The sequence below is a fragment of the Patagioenas fasciata genome, chromosome 6 (genome assembly GCF_037038585.1).
Source record: "Patagioenas fasciata isolate bPatFas1 chromosome 6, bPatFas1.hap1, whole genome shotgun sequence".
NCBI lineage: Eukaryota > Metazoa > Chordata > Aves > Columbiformes > Columbidae > Patagioenas > Patagioenas fasciata.
In genome coordinates, this window is record NC_092525.1 from 13,772,882 (window position 1) to 13,792,779 (window position 19,898).

At 52.4% G+C, this 19,898-nt stretch overlaps 1 protein-coding gene across 4 annotated transcripts in view; it reads right to left on the reverse strand.

Moving 5' to 3' along the window:
- Positions 1–2,867: 2,867 nt before the first annotated feature.
- ASTN1 (astrotactin 1) overlaps positions 2,868–19,898 on the reverse strand; it is a 59,972-nt gene continuing 42,941 nt past the window's right edge. The window contains exons 16-24 of one of the 4 annotated variants that reach the window (XM_065842131.2): positions 19,547–19,735; positions 15,036–15,304; positions 14,075–14,208; positions 13,230–13,381; positions 12,511–12,646; positions 12,290–12,390; positions 11,406–11,589; positions 6,210–6,427; positions 2,868–4,317 (exon numbers count right to left, since the gene is read on the reverse strand). In XM_065842131.2, coding sequence (XP_065698203.2) covers positions 4,184–4,317; positions 6,210–6,427; positions 11,406–11,589; positions 12,290–12,390; positions 12,511–12,646; positions 13,230–13,381; positions 14,075–14,208; positions 15,036–15,304; positions 19,547–19,735 — 1,517 coding nt within the window. In that variant the 3' untranslated portion in view covers positions 2,868–4,183. Of the gene's footprint in view, positions 4,318–6,147; positions 6,428–11,405; positions 11,590–12,289; positions 12,391–12,510; positions 12,647–13,229; positions 13,382–14,074; positions 14,209–15,035; positions 15,305–19,546; positions 19,736–19,898 lie in introns of all 4 variants that reach the window. The other 3 variants (XM_071809963.1, XM_071809964.1, XM_065842133.2) reach the window with 3 other exon arrangements.

A 19,898-nucleotide genomic window follows, 5' to 3' on the forward strand; every position in this document is an offset into this window, starting at 1 on the left:
TTATGGGTTCTCCCAGCACTGTCTCAGCCCAGTGGGAGCCATCCTTTGAGTTTTGGGTTGGGAGCACACACAGACACATCCAATTCTCTCCCTGTTCAAGGGGGGTGTGTGTGTTTTCACACACCACCTGCCTGGGATGAAGAATCCCAGCAAACGATGTAAAAGCAAAGACAAAAATTTGCTTAAAGATTTTTTTTTTTTTTTTTTTTAAATTTTAAGCAAGCAGATAAGCTTTGTACACATGGACTGGGCAAACCTTGCACAAGGTGGGTGGCAGCCCATGGTGCCCAGGCAGCTCCATCCTCAACATCAGATGTTGGAGCCCAAGGTACCATCTCCGCTTCAGTGCACCGGGGACAGTGACAGGGACCAAGACACACTGATGCCACAGCACCAGCTAAATCCTCTCCCATGGACAGCCCCAAATCCCACAAACATCCCGTGTCACTAAGGCAGGAGACATCCACAGGGTCCTCATGGGTTAAGACTTCAAAGATGCCCACAAATGATCTATTCTGTGCAGTTGGCCAAATCAGTGTTTTTGGTGCTTTGGAAAATGAGATTTGCAGCATTTGATGAAGTGACCCATCTTTGCTTGTTACAATTCACAATTCCCAGTGGCTCCCAGTCAGACAGGTCTCCCACAATGCTGGTTACGTAGCCACTGAGCCACAATGGTCTGCAGTGGTCACAGCTAGTGGCCACATCTGCAACAGGACCAGCCTGTTAGCTTTTCCACTGTTCAGGGGAACATTTATGGGTATTTATGGGTATTTTCCCCTCTTTTTTAAGACCATTTCAACTGAACAAGTAAAATGGCCCTGGAAAAAAAAAAAAATCAGGTTGTTTTCCAAGTGCAGAACAAGCAAGCACAAATGGCAGCTAACAAAATCCAGGCTGCGTTTCTGATGGACTTGTTCTGAGGACATTTCAAACCTCAACCACCCCATCAGACAAGGGCAAGATGGTCCCTCAAGGAAATCCTTTGCTGTTTTGCAGCTCAGCACAGGGTTTGAAAAAGCCAAAGCCGTGTTAGGAGCTATTTCGCTTTCCTTCACCACATGCCTCACTTGCAAAGAGAAGGTGGAGATGGTGAGTCACGGCTGAGCAGGCAGAAATATTGGAAAGGAGTGAAAAACACAAGGGGATCAGGGCTGGGATGGAGATGTCCAAAAGCCAAAGAGGCTCTACACCTGCAGGGAAAAGCCAACTCATCCTGAGTCTCCTCATTATCTTTGATTTCCCTTGTTGTGTCTTTAAACCAGTTGTAGGTCTTGCATTTAAATCAAAAAGAGCAGCTGTCTACGGCAGTGGCCAAGTGACGAGCTGTCTTCCCATCCCGTCCCCTCCTTTCTGCCAAACACCCGGCCTCAAGGCAAGAGACCCCAACCCTTGCGTTCCCAGGATGAGGGGGACATGCGTTGGAGCAAGGGTTGTGGCTCTTCCAGCAACACAAACTCGATCTGAAAAGATTTGCTGGCTGTTACAATGGAGAAGACCATGCAGGTAGTTGGTAAGAAATAGGGCAGCCAGCAGGACCTGGTGGGACATGGTTCCTTCTGTGAGGACCCCAGCGGTGCCACATTATTCATACATACACTGAAATGCAGAAATATCTGCTGGTACTTGCTTTCTGAGGATGAAGAGGGCCCACTGGCCAATGGCAACCCTTCCACCCATGCACACACGTTACCAAACCCCTCCTAAAAAGCTGCCATTTTGTGTCAGCTGGTGATGCAGCTTTTGCAGTCTGCTGCCTTTTTGGGGTGCCTTTCTCCAAACCCGCATTGCTTACAAACCAGATGAACCCCAAGGAGATTTTGCTCTGGTGAAGGTGTGACGAGACCTCCTTACCGAGCAGCCACCGGCTACATGCCATTCTCTTCCTCCTCCTCCTCCTCGCGTCTCATTCCACAGCCACGGGTTATTGCGCAATGAGCCAGTGGCAGCCACAGCGCTTAACTGCACGGAAAATAGCAGAAGGAAAGTATTGGGTGTATTTTTAGCTTATTTTCCTGCAATTTAGCAGTAGGAAGAAGGGGAAAAAAAAAAAAAATCAAATTGTTCCATGAGATGTAATGAAGTCTGGCTTCCTATGGCTTCCTGCGCTATGGTCCCTAAATGCCCTCTCTCCTGTGTCCCCCAGGCACCCTGTCTGCACCCCTGCAGCAATGCTCAGCTCTCAGCGGGTGTCCCACTCATCTGGCAGGGAAGGTGACAATGCACAGCAAGCTTGGCCAAGGGGACAGCCTCTTACAAGCACCGATGGGCTGAGCGATAGACACAACACCGCACTATAAGGGACTTTTAAGGCATCTTTTGCGTTTCTCGCCTTTGCTCAGGCACTGATTTTTGCATTGTTCCTAGGACATTAATGTCCTTGACACTGCTAGTCCTCTGTCAAAAGTCTGCCAGATGGACCAAGAAGTTTTCAGCGGGTGGTTGACCACCAGCCAGCACCATCCCATCCACCTCATAACCTAAAAAGTCAGGCTGAAAGGAGCTTTTATTGACTCTGCTCCCATATTCTCAGCATCCACAGAGGTTTGCAAAGCCAGCAGAGAGAGCCCCTTGCTGAGGATATATAGATGTAGTTTCCCCCCCAAAAAACCCGAAGGTTCCTGCAGGCATCGCACCTTCCCATGCCCAGCAGAGCAGGTAGGTGAGGTGAGACGCAGGACACGGTTCTGGCTGCATGTATGGAGTGGTTCAGGACTCAGCTCACCCCGTGGGCAGATGGGCCAATGCCCAACTCGTGTGAAGACGTGCCTGGGTTCGAAGGCTGGGAGTGATTCATCCGCTACCAAAAGATGACACCAACTGGATCAAAACTACAAACAAACACTCCAGTTTGCCAGAGCCACAAATTACCAACAGCTCCATTTAATAGTCAGTTAAATTATTATCTGGAGTTTTACATAGTGTTACAATGATTTAGTTGTTGTTGTTGTTGCTATTGTTTAAAACCTTTTTTTTTAAAAGTAATCCAGAAGGGGGTTGTGTTTCTTGCCGTATGGCTATCTCACCCTAAAGCACCCTACTTTCAATCTACAGTAGTAAAACGTCACATTAGAGTTTTAATAGAACATCAAGGAACAGGAATTGTAGCCATCTTTGTAAAGAAAAGGACCAATCCATCTTTATATGTTAAATAACTCCACAACAAGTAAAAGGTAGTAATGCTATTACAGAGGTACGGGTGCAGCAAAAAAAATGATAACGACCCAGAGGTTCATCAATTAATTCAGAAATTAAACAAGGGAAGAACCAGGAGTCCAAGAGAGAAAATACTGTGCAGACCCAACAGTAGGACAGACGTGGATTGTGGCAGCTCTGCAGGGATGGGCACATCTCGGGGGTCGCCCACAGCTGTTTTGTGTGAGCAAGCCCCAGGTAACACATCCCACCAAGGCCAGGTCTGCTGCCCCCACCTCCCCGTTGGGTCTGGGACCCCATGGCAGGCTGCTGAGCTGGGCTCATGTCTTAATTGAAGGGTTTGGGCAAGAAAAACCCAAGTTTGGGCAAAATTCTGAGTTGCAAAGCCAGAGGGAGGAAACCAAGAAGGAAGCCTTCACAAAGCCAGGAACATCATGAAAAAGGCCCCTATGGATGTGCCACATCGGCAGGACCTGCCAGCACAGTGGGTGCAGTGACACTGAGGTGGTCAACCAGGCAAAACACAGCCCCACCAGCAGACCAAGTGGTCCATCACAGGAGGGGGACGCTGAGTCCCATCTAACTGTCCAAAAGTGCTCCTGAAGGACCTTGAATGGTGGCTTTCCCCTTGACCTTCAGGGTGGTCCATCTCCCAGTCCATGGGGAAGCTGAGGCCGAGGGAGCAGAGTCCAGCCCAGCGAAGCTGATGATGCTGCAGGGTTTTGGTTGACCGCGCAAGGGCTTTGAAGCAGAACAGAAATATCTGCAGAGCCCCAGTGCAAATCTTGGGACTGGATGAAGAAGGAACCTTAGGCAGGTGTGAACGTGTGGGGCATCCAGGGTTTTCCTGGCAGCGCTGCAGTGAGCGGTTGGCAGCCTGCACTGCTCCCATCCCCGCTCCTGCACCAGGAGAGCAATAAAAGAGCCTGCTCCCCAAAGGAAAACAGTCTGCGTTTCGTAGAAAGGCCACGTAAGCGGGATGACCTGGCGAGCAACCAACTTGTGTCTGGGCCAGCACAGCCGTCATTCAAGCATCTCTCTGAGGCGTCAAGTGGAGGTGTCCCCTGCTCATCCCTGGACGGCTGCCCGGATGGAAGTTAAAAGTTGTCTCAGGAGAAGCAAGAGGATAAACCAAAGTGTCTTGGCCAAGATTGCCGGTGGCTGAAAGAAAAAGGAGCGAAGGGCTCAGTGTGGATCACCTGCACATAGAGATGGCGCCAGTCATGGTCTCAGCCCCAAGCCCTTGGCAGCATCAGGCACATCAAATATAAGGAGAAACATGTGAGAAAAAGCCAAAAGGATCCAGCAGACTTCCTTCTTGTAAAGAGCATGTGTTTGCCTCAAGACTCCTACCAGACATATTCCTTACAGAAATGACACTGGGACGCCCAGGTAATCCCAACTGCTGGTGGCTGCTCCCACCAGCTCCCTGGTCCAGGCCCTGGAGGAGAGGTCTGCCCACAAAAAGTGAAAAGCAAAGCTCTGCCTGGTCCTGCAGGAAGATGCTGAGCTGCTGTTGAGCAGATACTGTGATGCGGCATGGTCAGTCATGACAGGCTGTGGATCACAGCCACCTCTCTCTCAGCACCACGCGAATCTTCAAGCCATGTCCTTGGCAGGTAGCATGAGAAATGAGGCAGAAAATCACAACAGACAGGCTGAAGATTGCTCCTGCCAAGACTGAAAAACAAAAAAAAATCAAAAGGAAATTTCGTTCTGAAGGAGCATCGTAAAAATCCCACTGTAGAGCTCTCGGCTTGTCCAGATCAAAGGTGCACAGCTGGCAAGTCCAGAGGTGCCTCCTCTGCAAACCAGGCTGAAAGCTGAAGCTAAAAAGGAAGCTGTTTGCTGCTTCCAACACTGTCATCAGTAACAGGGTTCTGGAGAACAGCTTGCTCTGAACTGAGCACAGTGTCCCAGGACAACCCCAGTCCTCTAATTGAAACAAACAAAAAAAAACCAGTCAGTGGTGAGCGCTGCAGACGTGAGCCTGAACATGGGCAAGCAACACCCCCAGAAGCCTGCCCATCACACCGTGTCACTGAGACCCCTGTGGGACCAGGACCCCCGGGACCATCCTGCACCACCGTCTTGGGGTGCACTGCACCCCGCGCCCTTCGCCACGCACATCCACGGCTACCGGGCGGCTGTGCTGTCTGGGTGCTGCCATCTTGGCTGTGGCTCTCCTGAGCAGTAGTTTGAAATTGCTTCAACGTCTTTATTATTGTGGTTGAAAAAAAAAAAATAATAAAAATGGAAGGGATTTTTGAGTTCCTAAGAATTTGATCCCAGAAGAAGAAGGATCATGATGTCCAGCTCACCACGGGGCCAAGCTGTCTTTGCTCTGGAGGACTCTGCATCTTGGAACAAACGTGGGCTTTGACCATCACAGAACAATCTGAGGAGATTGGGTCACCAATGTCCCTCTCTCTTTGCCCCAGTTGAAGATGCCCCAACCCTACCCTGCAATGGCACCATTGCTTGGCCTGGTCTCACCCAGACCTTGTACTTTACAATTCCAAAAAAAACCCCCAGCCCTCCTGGCTGCCTGGCGGTTGTTTTTTTCTTAGCCATAACCATTAGAATCTCAACCTGCTCTGCGTGCCCTGTCTCCGTTTTCACAACCCTGCATCATGTCCTCTCCCTTCATGGCTGTGTCACTGTGTTTCTCCATCAACCAGCGTCCCCCACCCTTGGGGATGGTCCCCACAGCCGGGGCAGGGATGGGGCAGGCAGAGAGGGTTATGTCCTCCCAACCTGCCCTCTCCACCGATGCTGAGGAACCTCTTGGCAAAATGAATAAAACAAAACCAAGAAAACTGGGTCCCACAAGACTTCTAACTAGAAAGGCTTTTGGCCAAGTCGAAGAAGATACTAATACTGAGTCAGTCCTGCACAGAGCAGCCGATATCGCTTCCCAGTCCAAATTTTTGCCTCCAGAAACATCAGCAACACCTTTTCCCCCCATGAGCCCATGTATAAAACCCTCACAAACGCCTGTGGGAAGGCCAGCGTGAGAGCGGGTGCCCCCAACCCTCAGTAGTCCTTGTCACCATAGTCATTGTAAAGGACGCTCAGCGTCTGCTCCTCGCATGTCTTCTTGAGGTCACGGCTGAGCTCCGACCAGTCGAGCCCATAGGGCTTGATCTCGCTGTAGCGGCAGGCCAGGTACTTGAGGGACGAGCGCTGGAGGCTGATCTTGGGCTCTTGCAGGAGGCCATTGCACCAGCTGCTGAGGTCCCCCAGCTGCGAGAGGATGAGGCCAGCTTTCCTGCAGCAAGGGCGGGCAGGGGGAGATGTCAGGGGGGGCAGACAGTGATGGGACAGTGGTGGTGATGGAGACACCACAGGGGATGGTGGGAATGGCAGGAGAAGTGTATGAGGAGAGAAAAGCAAAGGCGGTTAAGGATGCCACAGGAGCTCCTGGATGGAGGTAATGCAAGAGTTTGGCAGTGTGGAAAGCAGAAGAGCAGAGCCCAGCCCCACTGGGATAAGAATGGATGGTGGGGCTGCGAAGGGATACATTGGTCCCCTGGCAGCACTGCAAGTCCTGGGTCAGAGGTGTTCCCACCAGCACGGTGGTGCTGGACCTGCTGCGTTTGTCTTGGAACTTGCCTTATGCTTTCCTGCCCTGTTCCCCCTTCTTTTTCCACCTTGTATCATCCCTAAAACAAGGTCAGGTTTAGCAAGGGAACAGTCAGGTGTAGCTGTGAAACCCTCAACACGCTTTGGGATGGACATCACCAATGACCACCAGTCACTGGTGCAGCTACTGGACCCCAAATATAAGAGGATGGAAAAGTGGGAGCCAACAGCACTGCAGGCAGTGGGGAAAAATGGCAGAAGGTATAGGCATGACATGTGACCAGCCTGGGGAAGTGTCACCACGTGTGCCCTCTCCATGAAGCGCATGTGTTGCACATCTGGGAACTGTGCTGATCACTCATGGCTTGGTGCAGGACACCTCCAGTGACATGGCAGAGGAAAGGTAGGTTGTCACCTGGCTGAGTGGGATGTGATTGGAGAGGAAATGTGCTGTTTTGGGGATCAGTATGTGGAGATGTTGCTGAACACAGCTATGTACAGCCTGGCTTAAAGCTGTGCTCCAAAATGTATGCAGGATGCAGAGGGGAGCATGGGATGGGGTAGGTAGCGACTGCCCAAACGAGGATGGTAGCAGGACTGCCCAAAAGTAGGGACGGAAGGAGAAGGAGATTTAGGAAATTAAAAAGAAAAACCAAGCAAACAAAACCAAACACTGAAAGTATCATGCCTGTCATCTATATTAGCCTGGCTCATGGGGATCTGCATGGAACACTGAAGGTGAGAAAAATATTGTGATTCTTGTAAGATATCTTCATAAGATATCAGTACAAGAATGACATTCTGATACATGACTTGTAATGTTTAGTAACAGGTTAGGAAATGCGTCTCAAAGGACAGTGTGCAAACTAGAAGGAATATACTGAGGCATACAGCATAGGTTTGATCTGAAAAAAGCTCTGAGGAGCAGAAGTAAAGAGCTGTAATCTAGCCAAGGGAGCCTGGAGACAAGGCTGGGTGGCAGAGGGACAGGAGGTCCAGGAGGAACCCATCTGCAGCAGGAGAGAGACATGCAGCACTCCCAGGGCAACCCAGCCTGCCTGGGGGCTTGTGCTGGTAGCGAGAAAGTGCGAAATTACCAACCCCTCATGGTGGATGAGATATTGGAAGAGCGCAGAGGATCCTGGCCAAATATGACCTCAATTGTGTTCTCTCCTTTTCACGTTTTTCCTCTTAAAATTGTGCTTTTAACGCTTTTATCAAGAAAAACAGTTTGTTCAGATAAAATACTTTATGTTCATTTTAAACTCATCTAGCACTTTGGGTGATCTCCAGGGAAGCTGGCAAACGTGGAGGTAATGGATTCAAATGAAGTGTCTTGCAGGTGATTACTGCATGTGCCTGGAAACCCAGACAAAAGTTTAAGTGTCTCAGGAGCTGGAATAAGATTCTAAACCAATTTCAAGGTCAGTTTGTGGGCTGGTATAGACAGGGAAGAGAAGATATATCTTGGTAACGGTTATTCAGCATCCATTCAGCATAGAGCAGGCAGTGGATACACAAATCATGATGCTGGGGAAAAAAAAACCCTCTTTGTCACATTCTTGCTTGGATTAGCAGGGGTTGTGTGTGGAAAACACGGCTGTGTGGTGGCTGGTTTGACAGTTCAAGGGTATGTGTACCAACCACAGAGTAACATCCACAGTCCCTCCACACCTTCCTCCAGGCCAGGTCCACCATGAGAGCACCGCTCAGAGAGGAATGAACTTAGCCCAGGCCAAGCCAGAGCCAAGCTGGCTTTCCTGGAATGGAAACCCTCAAGAGGTCCATCAAGGTGCGGATGGTCCTGCACAGCTCACCTCTTGCGAGCCAGCTTCAGGTGGCTACAGCTCCAAGAGGTCAGTCTGGAGCCACCAAGAGGTTGTGCACATCTGCAGCCCCAGGACATCTGCAGCTCCAGATCACAGCGGAGAGGTGCAGGTGCTTAGCACAGTGCTGACACTGGAGATAACCACCCAAACTGGCCAGGTCTTGCAGCCGTGGGAAGGTAGCTGAACTCTCACTTCTCTTGGTCCCCAGACCTAGACACCTAGGTGAGGAATCACAATTCCCCCAGTGTCACAGTTTACCTAACAGGAACATGGAATATGATCCCACAAATTTTGGCCCAAAGCCCGTAGACACGACAGGACTTCACCAGACTTTGCCTCAATCCTTCTTTCACTTATCACTTTGCTAGAAAACAACTCACCTTCCTCTCCATTTCTTGTCCTTTTTCCAAAGTTGGGGGCTCTCTGCAGCCCTTTTGGACTGTGAGAGAGTAACTCACTTTCATAACCCCAGATGAGCTATCTCCATGCACCCTGGCTTCCTCTGGTCCAGCAGCCAACATCTGCCCCTAGTGAGCAGAGCCAGAAGGCGACATGGCCTGTGAAGGAGGAGGGACGTGGTAGCGTCAGTCGCGTGGGTCCACATCCAGGACTTCAAAGGAGCATCAGCAACAGTCAAACAAACACTCTGTCTGCTGGTTAAATAATGTCATCTGCAAGTGATTTGTCCTGTCACCACCAGTCTGGATGCTTTGCCTTCGCAGACGATCAAACAGGAGGTCTGCTTTCCAAGATTTGTCATCACCAGAACCCACTGCAGCTGCCTAAATGCCTCTTTTCCAAGTAGCGTGAGCTGCAAACACTTCATCAGCAACTTGCGTCATCCCACCCTAAGCACTCCAGCATTTCCAGAGGGTGGAATTAACCCTTTGGCTCACAGATTCATGCAGCAAACAGCAATATTTGGGCAATTCGGTAGCATTTCTAGCTGCTCCGTGGCAATGCGCCTCTGCCTCATGGGGCTCCAGAAGGCAACTTCCACCCCATGTTCTGGCTGGTCCGTGGCCTCCTCACTGAGGTAGCGATGGCAACGCTCAGCCTGGTGGCAGTGGCTGTGTGACAACTCCAGTCTGTCATGTAGGGCATTTTACGTAGTCCTCACGCAGCAGATGCCAGATGGTCTGTGCAAACTGGGGCTGGGTTTCACATCTGGAAATGGAGACAGAGCAGCATCACCGCAGCTGGGCTCGAGACCAAGGTGAGACTTCAGTCCAAGCCTGCTGATCCCATGTGGTGTCATGGGAATGAAGCAATTCTGCGCAGAGGAGCTGGTGGGAGCCTCAGACTTAAGAAGACTCCATGCACTGGGATGTTGCTGCTGAGTTTGAGGCTGTGCCTCAAAGAGCTCACTTTTCTTAGAACATGAATGGAAAAAAGGAAAAGAGGAGAGACCCCAGTTTTGGCCCAGGGAGTGGAGGATCTCTTAGGAGCTTCCCACCAAAGCTGATTGAGGAGATGTGCCTAGGACACTTAGTACAAAACAGCCACCAGCTATTTGCTGAGTCTTTCCTACCACCTAGCAGAGCTTTAGACGACAGAGAAGGTATGTGGAGGATCTCCAACCCTCTGCTAGAGATCCACAAGTGATTACCTGGAGAAGCAGGGCTGGAAGACAGCTAATGGTGAGACCAGCAAGAGGAGGTGTGGGACAGGGGCTAAGGCGTTTCACAGACGGGAGCTGTTGCTGACGTACATTTGATGTAATCCTCATTTCCAGATGGGCTCAAGGCTCCAGTTCTTTGGAGGCCAGACGCTATGAAACACCACTGCAGCCCACACAATTGCCCAGCCCAGCTTGCTAAACTGTCTGGAAACATCCACGTTACTGGGAAACCACGCAGACAAAAGCAGACGTCGAAGGGCACAAGGAGAAGGGGACATCTGGTTGGGCAAGAGGCGCCCTGTCCCCAGGCAGCTGGAGGGGCTGCAGTGACCTGGAGGAGTTGAAGGAGAGGACATGCTGCTCACTCAAGCATGAGGGGATTATTTCCAGAGGAAGAGCTGAGGGCAAACTTTTCCAACACCTGCCATGGCAGCTCAGCTCTGTATGGGCACCTGAGATCACCCTGCACGACCACAGACATGGATCAAAAGGGAGAGAACCTGGACAATTTAGGCCCAAGGTCAATCCACTGCCTGCTTTAGACCACGAGTGACAGTAAGTTCAACACAGAGAGATGCATTCAACTCAAGCCAAAGCCCAAGGAAAGGAGGAACGTCAAGTCTGACCTCAGCATGGCCCAGCAAGTGTATGTGTGTTTGTACCCGCTTTATCCAGCAGCTTCCACAACCAAGCTCTTCTGTGCCACCTTCTCTAGCAGGCTTGAGGGTGTGACCACATCCTTGAACCTTCTTCCTTTCATCAATGCCCTGGGCCCCTCTCTAGCAGTACACTCTGGACACCTCCTCATTGGCAACAACCTCCACTCCTCAAAGATTATTTTTCCAAGATCTCCTGCCCTTTTGCCTGTGGCAGCAGCTACTGAGGGAAAGAGACAATCTCATCCCCTTCCCACCTTGCATAGCATGAACAGACTAGGTAAAACTCCAGAGACTGTATAGGACTGGTGGGATGGACAAGGATATTGGATTGACAATGGTCTACCTCCTCCTACGTTAATGTTCCTCTTCAAGGCTGGACCTCAAACATATGCACAGCATCCAGCAAAACAGGAACCCCACTGTGAGACTCTAAGCTCTATCATCAAACAAATTGATGAGATTTGCCAGAGAGCCACCTGCCTGGTGACCAGCATCTACAAGGGTTAAGCCTGTTGGTGGGTAGGCCTGCCTAGTCAACCCAGTTCCTGAGCCTACCTGGGTCCCAGCTCATCTTCACAGCGCCAGGTGAACTCCCCAAAGCTCTCGTAGTGCTGGTTGTAGTGGTAAAGAACTCGGTGCAGGCTGGGGGAACCCAGGTCCAGCAGAGTGTTGTAGGCTGTTTGCTGCTCCTTGCCACTGGTGTAGCCATTGAAGAGGTTGTAGATCTTGTCTGCTATTTCTGGGCAGAAGAACAGGGGGTATTCAGTGGGGTGCGAGGGAAAACATGAACAAAGCCCACCAGGCTAAAGCCCAGCTCTAGGAAAACCAAGACTGGAGCCGAGATTTGTCCTGAGTTATGATTTATGCAATATCAAGACAAGGTCCCGATGGAGGAGCAACAGAGTAGATAACATTCCCCAGACTCAGTCCAGGTTAGATTCCCATAGTTTGGTCCAATTAGGAAAAGAAACAGGTGGTGTCATCAGGTACTGTTAGATAAATATCATTTATTTAGGACAAGGCACACAGCTGGGGTTTCTTGAGCACAGCCAGGCTGGACAGGGCTCTGAGCAATCTGATCCGGGTGAAGATGTCCCTGCTCATGGTAGGGGTTGGACTGGATGAGCTCTGAAGGTCTCTTCCAACCCAAATTGTTTTATGATTCAAAGCTACCAGTTGCCTTCTGGGCAGGATAGGCAGGTCTTTTTGGCTCTTTCAGTATGTTCTGAGTGCTTGCCCCTCACCCATCCTCCCACCAGCACAGAGTGCCTCTGTGTTTGTTTGAGGAGAGGATGCGTGCCTCCTGCCACCCTCCACACCACGTGGCAGCACCTGGGCCACCAAGGTTGAAGAAGACCTCACAACCAGGGCATGCTGGAAGGGAGAACTCCCTGTTGCTGGTCCCAAGCAACACAGTCCAGCAGCTCCCTCTATCTCACCTTGAGCTTTCACATCATCTACCACGGGACAGGGGGTCTTGACTGTCACATCACTGGACCTGGAGCGTCTTCCTGTGTTATCAACTCCCCACAGTGTGAACCTGGTCAAGGAGGAGGGAGGTGATGCTCTGCACTCCCGAGCCCCCATGCAAACATGGGCAGGAGCACCAGGCTCAGGGTGACAGTGGTGCTGCAGGGACAGCACGGGGAAGGTGACTCACATGTAGGTGGTGTCGGGCTCCAGGCAGCGAATGATGAGGGAGATGGTGGAGGAGAGTCTGTCGGGCACTTGGGCTGGCATGGCACAGGGCGACTTGGCTCCAGAGATGATGTCATCCACAAAGCTCAGCACCGTCTCTAGGGAGAGAGGGGAGAACATGTCACCAGTGATGACACAGGTGTCCCTGGGGCTGTGGAGAGCTGCTGAGGGTTGTGCCCACCGCCATGTTTCCCTGGGGCTGAAGGGGACCAAGACAAGAAACTAAAGGAGGGAGATTCAGGCCAGACACGAGGAAGAAATTTTTTTACACTGAGGGTGGTGAGCACCTGGCCCAGGTTGCCCAGAGAGGTGATGGATGCCCCATCCCTGGAGACATCCCAGGTCAGGCTGGATGGGGCTCTGAGCAACCTGAGCTGGTGAAGGCGTCCCTGCTCATGGCAGGGGTGGCACTGGATGGGCTTCGAAGGTCCCATCCCACCCAAACCATCCTATGATTTTGTGATTCTAACTCATGCACGAAGTTGGCGCAGAGATGGCCCCACTGCTTTTCCAGCAAGGCTCATCACTACAGCGTGGAGCTGCCACTTCTGCAGCATGGTGGGGCTGCTTCTCTTCCGCTGGATATGTCACAGCATCCCCTTGCAAAGTGGGAGACAGAGGCTGTCCTCCAACATCTCCATCCCACCCTCCTCAGAGAAGGCCAGTGGAGTCCCCACTCACCAGTCTCCACCTTGGAGTGGTCCATCCTGTCGGTGACTTTCTCTTGCCGGAGGAGGTAGTCGACGATCTGCACCCCGATGGGGGGTTCTGAGTGCCCCCACTCCAGCACCACCAGCGTGCTGCTGGGCTCATGAACGGTGGAGAGCCGCAGGCTGGGGGACAAGGCTGGCCGGTCAGCACCTCAGGAAGGCAAGATCCACCAGCCACCCCCTCTGCCCACCCAAGTTCACTCTCACCCACATCCATCATCACCTTGCTGCTCCTCTGGGCCATAAAAAGGCAGCAAAACTGCCAGGCTGAGGCACACAGCGCGGGAGAGATGCTGAGGACAACCTCTCCAACCAGTCCCCATGGCTGGTGCAGAAGGCACCATGAGCATGTCCTGCCCATGGCTGCTAGTGTCACTTGTTTTGCCATGCAGATCACACACAACTGCTTCAGAAATTAGCTGGTTTCTGCAAGGCAGGGACTGTTTTTGCATTACTCTCTCACAACAAAAAGACTTCAAAACCATTAACCCATGCCAGGGAGCAAGCTCAGGAGAGAAGTGAATCCCCCTTTCCCACCCCTGCGGGCTCTGGGCATGCTGGTCCAAAGGGCTCCTTCCCTGGGGCTGCTCTACCAGGATGGGTCCAACAATTGCTCCCCAGTCCTCTATTGAATTTAGGAAAGACGCAGCACCTCCACACCCTCTACTTGATTTACAGGTCCCCCATCCACTTGCAAACCAGCCTCACAAAGGCATCCCAGCCCCACCACCTCCTGCCACCATGCCCTTGGTCATTGCTGCCTCCTCCCAGGCCCATCACAGCACGAGGCCAGGTTGGGCATGCATGGGGACCTACATGGGGTGGGGGAGAGGTGCACAGGTGGGCAGCCCGTCAGCCCCGAAGGCACTTGAGTCGCAGCGGCACCAGTCCTCGATGACGTCCCCACTGCCTGAGCACCACAGCGAGCTCATGGTGGCCTCCTGCAAGAGCTATGAGAGAGGAGAAGGGGGTGAGCACAAGAAAGGTGAGCTCCCATCCTGCTGTCACTTGAGTTGGCCCTCATCCATACCTGGTGAGTACAGCATGGTTCATCCACCCTGGAGACCAAGGCCAGCTAATGGACAAGGGCTGCCATGGCCTGACACAGAGTTATAGAACAGTTTGGGTCAGAACAGATCTTCAAAGCTCCCCCAGTGCCACCCCTGCCATGAGCAGGGACATCTTCACCCAGATCAGGTTGCTCAGAGCCCTGTCCAGCCTGGCCTGGGATGTCTCCAGGGATGGGGCATCTACCACTTCTCTGGGCAACCTGGGCCAGGCTCTCACCACCCTCAGTGTCAAAAGTTTCTTCCTCATGTTTGGCCTGAATCTCCCCTCCTTTAGTCTAAACCCATCACCCCTTGTCCTATCACAACAGGCCCTGCTAAAAAGTTTGTCCCCATCTTTCTTATTGGCCCCTTTTAAGTTCTGGAGGGCCACAATAAGGTCTCCCCAGAGCCTTCTCTTCTCCAGCTGAACACCCCAACTCTCTCAGCCTGTCCTCCCAGCAGAGCTGTTCCAAGCCCTCAGATGATTTTGGTGGCTTCCTCTGGCCCTTCTCCAGCAGGTCAATGTCTGTCCTGTGCTGAGGACCCTAGAGCTGGACTCAGGGGAGTCTGATCAGAGCAGAGGGGCAGAATCGCCTCCCTTGACCTGCTGGTCACGGTCCTTTGGATGCAGCCCCAGATACCGGGTCAAGGTGCCTGCAAAGCTCACCCTGATGCTGTCCTGCTGTCCCCCATGCCCACCCCACCAGTCCCCACCAGCAGCTCCTCACCCGCTGGGTCTGGTTGTTGGTGACCAGCTCGTAGATGGGGGCAGCTTTGGTGACCTCCAGCAGGATAGGCTCGCCCGGCACGTCGTGACTGGAGGTGACGTGGCAGAGGGGGCAGGAGGAAGGACAGCGCCCACGGCTCTGGCACTCCATCCGCACACCGGCCGCCATGCGCTTGGTGCCCGACTCGGAGAGGCTGGCGATGTACTCGGGGAACGTCAGCACCTTGGGGTCTCGCTCCCGCTCCTCCGACTCGTCCGAGGGGGAGTTACCTGGGGAAGAAAAGAGGGACATCAGGGTGGGGTCCAAACCATCGCTAAGGGGACGTGGCTCAATAATGGCTCAATATGTAACAAGCTTTAAGCTTCTTGCAGGGGTTTGTCTGTTTCTCTTGTTCCATGCCCTGCTGAAATACAAGGCAAATCTACAGCTGAATGAAGTACTTAACCTGATCAAAACAAGAATAGGTCACTGCAAAAGTTGCATACTAGTGTAGCCTCTGGGCAGGGGCATAACATGATTCTCACCTCATGATCAGTTCTGGTTTTTTTCTGACCTGTTGCCATTCCACTGTTGCTGAGTGGCTTGAATTTGGGGTTTCCGGTTGATATGTTGGCTCTGCTTTTCTCCTTAATGGGAAAATCACTGCTAAATTGGCACCCATATGTTCTGAGAAACATCTGTTTTGCCAGCCACTCAAGAGTTTGTTTTCTTCATGCACCCTGATCTACTTTATATGGTGTCATTGCCCAGAGCCTTGCCTTCCACCCAGGAGAGAGGCAGCGCTGCCCAGAGACCCCCCTGTGTCCTTAAGAGCTCCCCGTTTGTTCTGTAGGGATTAAATGCTCACCGGTCTTCAGAGGAGGGATCAGGACTGAAAACTCCAGCCTGGCTTCTACCATTACCTTGTGTCTGCCCGTGCCTCAGTTTCCCCAGCCCTTCACCTGGCACTGGGACAGATGATCCTTGCCATAGGTCCTCATGAGATGGAGCCTCTGTCAGGTGGCTAGAGACCCATGAAGGACCTGCCTGGGCACCTTCACCCAACACTGACACCTCAGCAAAGCCCCCGGTCGAACCGCTCCTCTGCGAAAGCTCTTTTGGCCCAACAGGACCCCCATCAAAGCTGATGTGACAGAGTAGACTGGAGACCAGAGAGGACTGGTGTTGGAGCAGGGAGCACAGCAACGATGCTGACTCAGTGTCGCTCCCTGAAAGGTTTGCAGCCAGCAGCACCAAAGAGCTCAGGATGAGCAGGGAAGATTTGCAAGTGACTCACAATGCCCAGAAAGCTCCTGAGATGGCTACGAAGCCACCAAACCCCTCTCCAGCCCCTCCACCCCTCAGTCGCCACACAGTTTCCTTCTGGGATCTGGCTCAAGGCTGCCTCCTCCTGTCTCTTCACACCGTCACAGTACATGATGGTTGTGGACAAAGTTGCAGCTGGGCAAGGAAACAGGGTCTCTTTGTAAGCCTCAGCTTGCAAAGCTCCAACAGGCAGCAAAAGAAATTGGTGAGATGGAGGCAGATACGTTGGTCAGGACTGCAGACCCCCAGGCAGACTGTGATGAGGATAAAGGCTCGTTCACCCCATGCCCTGTACAAATGTGCAAATGTCCTACCCTGCCAACCCTAGGGCAACCCAACAGTCTTGGAAAAAAAACAAGATTTGCAGCTGCAAAGCATCGCCGGAGTCTACACGTTTCCCAGCTTCACGCAAAGGGGCCTGACACTGGATGCCACCATGTCCCCACTGCACAGGGCAGCGAGTCAGACCCTACACGTGGTGGGCTTTTCTCCAGCGTCCCCTCAGCAGGAAATATTTTGGCACAAGGGAAAAGTCCTGATACAGTGGTTAAGAAGGGAGGATTTGCCCATCTGTGCTGTGCCCTTGTTGGCATTACCCCACCACGCTGGGGAATGGTGCTTTGCACCCAAAATCCCTGCCAAAGGATGGCTCTGCATAGAAGAAAGAGGGACACAGAGGGACCGTTGGTGGTTGGTAGGGCTGGAGGAAGCCAAAGGATGCCCAGGCAAAGCCTCGCCACTGGGGCAGGCTCAGGGCATTGCTGGTGGTGGCTCGGTATGGAGCATGTCCCTGGCTCAATAGGAAGATCTTCATAGAAGCACAGAATCATGTTGATTGGACGAGACCCTCAAGATCATCTAGTCCAACCATTAACCCAACACTGACACTAAACCATGTTCCTAAGAACCTCAGCTACACATCTGTTAAATGCCTCCAGGGATGGTGACTCCACCACTGCCCTGGGCAGCCTGTTTCAGTGCCCGACAGCCCTTTCCAGGAAGAATTTGTTCCCAAGATCCATCCTCAACCTCCCCTGGTGCAACTCGAGGCCATTTCCTCTCGTCCTATCACTTGTTACTACGGAGAACGACCCCTGCCATGGCTCCAAGCTCCTTCCAGGCAGTTCAGAGATCAGAAGGTCTCCCCTCAGCTCCTGTTGTCCAGGCTGAACCCCCCAGGTCCCTCAGCCACTCCTCCCATCACACTTGTGCTCCAGACCCTTCCCCAGCTCCGTTCCCTCCTCTCAACTCACTCCAGCACCTCAAGGACTTTCTTGGTGTGAGTGGCCCAAAACTGACCCCAGGATCCGAGGTTTGGCCTCCCCAGTGCCCAGCACAGGGACGGTCACTCCCCTGGGCCTGCTGGCCACACCAGTGCTGGTACAAGCCAGGATGCTGGTGGCCATTTTGGCCACCTGGGAACATAGTGGTTTATATTCAGTTGCTGTCAAACCCTTTCTATTGCAAGGATTTGTTGAGAAATGGGCCAGCACTAGCTTATCCTCGAGACTCCTGCAAAGAAAACAAGGCTGTTAACTAAAACCTGGGGTACAAGAGCATTGCTCCGCTCCCCCAGCAAGCTGGCAATGGATCGCTTCAGGCTGGCTGTGAATCGCAGCTTAGCAGGCGCCGAGGGAAAGTGGAGGAGCCAGGGAATGAATTGTCTCTTGCAATTTCTCAATCAATATCCAGCTCCTGACGTTTCCAAACAAAAAGCAGAGGAGAGAAAGTGGCAGGTGCCAGAGTGAAACCGAAATGTGATATTGTGGGTGGAAAGAGACTGCCAGACCTGAAAAGGCTCTGAGCAGGAAAATCAAAGAGGAGGAAATGGCAGGAGAAAAGAAAAAAAAAAACCAAACACAACAAACTACTTGCAATCAAAAGATGCTACATCTGGAGACAGCAAAACAGCAATGGGTCTGTGCTCTCACAGGTGGCCTGGGGAAGAAGTCCAGGCTCCAGGAGGTCTGAGCCCGCAGGATCCAGCCTCAGAAAGAAGCCTTTCCCACACAAGAGCCTTGGAGAGAAAACAAATGTCTCTATGGCCGGGGCACAGTAAGAGCAGCACCATAGGCTCCTCAATACTGAGAATAATGAAGCTTCATGATAGAAAGAATGCAGTGGTCATGGTGCTGGTGAGCTCCGAGCTCACGCCGCCTGGCATGGGAGCTCCTGGGCCGGGCACAGCAAACCAAGATCACCTAAAAAGCAGTAGCTCCACTCAGCATCCTCTGTGCCCGGGCTTGGGAGCTCTTGGTTGCTGTCCAAGCCTGGGTAATGCCACCCAACATCCCCAGAGCAAGCAGCAAAACACCTGCAGGCAGCTTTGCAAAGGCAGCACAGGAAGAGATGTCATGGTCCTGGTAATCACAGAATCATCGAATCACAGAACGGTTTCTGTCGGAAGGAACCTTCAAAGCTCCCCCAGTACCACCCCTGCCATGAGCAGGGACATCTTCACCAGCTCAGGTTGCTCAGAGCCCTGTCCAGTCTGGCCTGGGATGTCTCCAGGGATGGGACATCTACCATCTTTCTGGGCAACCTGGGCCAGGATCTCACCATCCTCATTGTAAAAAAAAATTGGTGACAGCCAGCAGCAGGCAGGAGTTGGGCTACCTCTGCTTTTGGAAATCTTGTGTCCAAAGAAGCCATCACCTCCCTAGCAAAACCCCTTCCATGGGGCAGCTGTTGCACCTCGCAGCTCCAGAGAGAATGCAGCAGTGCCGGATGCCCTCTGTACTGTGCTTAACCTCCCAGTCCATAACTGGACTTCAGACACTGAAAGAACAGCACTGACGGCGCCAGAGAAGGAAATACATTAGAGTGAGAAAAGTCTGGCTGCGGGATGCAAGTGGAAGAGAGAAGATATGGTGGAGACAAAAGGAAGGAAGGAACAGGATTAAAGACAAATAGCAGTTCAGAATCAGGCGGGATGGCTTGGTGGGATTAGTGCATTCGTCTTTCATCTCCCTAGGGATGTGAGTATTTATGTTCTTTTCTGGTCTGGACTAATGCCTGCTGCAGTCCACAGGAGCCCTTCAGCCAGCTTCAAGGGGCATTAGCGTGGGGTCTAAATAGGAGGGTAAGATGGGATGCAGCCCTGATGCAGTCTAAGCACCTTCCCTGCTCTGCCAAAAGCAAACCCAGCTTTCCACTCCCGTAGGGTGGTCTTGGGGACCCCTCCTGGGGAGGAGTGGGGCTCCTACCTTTGCTGATGTCCTCATACTCCAGCCAGAGCTGCCGCTGGACCTGCCTGTTGGGATACCAGATAGAACAGGACTCCTCAAAGCCATACACTGCCTCTTGGATGTAGTGGTTGCCAAACTGGTCCAGCAGTGCCACGAAATCTCCACGGGAGGTGGCCCCGTCCAGAGAATGGAGCGCGTTGCTGAAAGCTGGGGAGGAGACAGAGGAAGATGCTCAAGTCCCAGGAGACTCCAAGCTCTTGCCACCCCTCCAACACACTCATGATGGGCAACCAACCTCTGAGCCCATCACCTGCCAGAAGAAGGCTGTGTGTCCTCTTGCCCACCACCCTCGGCCCCTCTTCCCTCACTA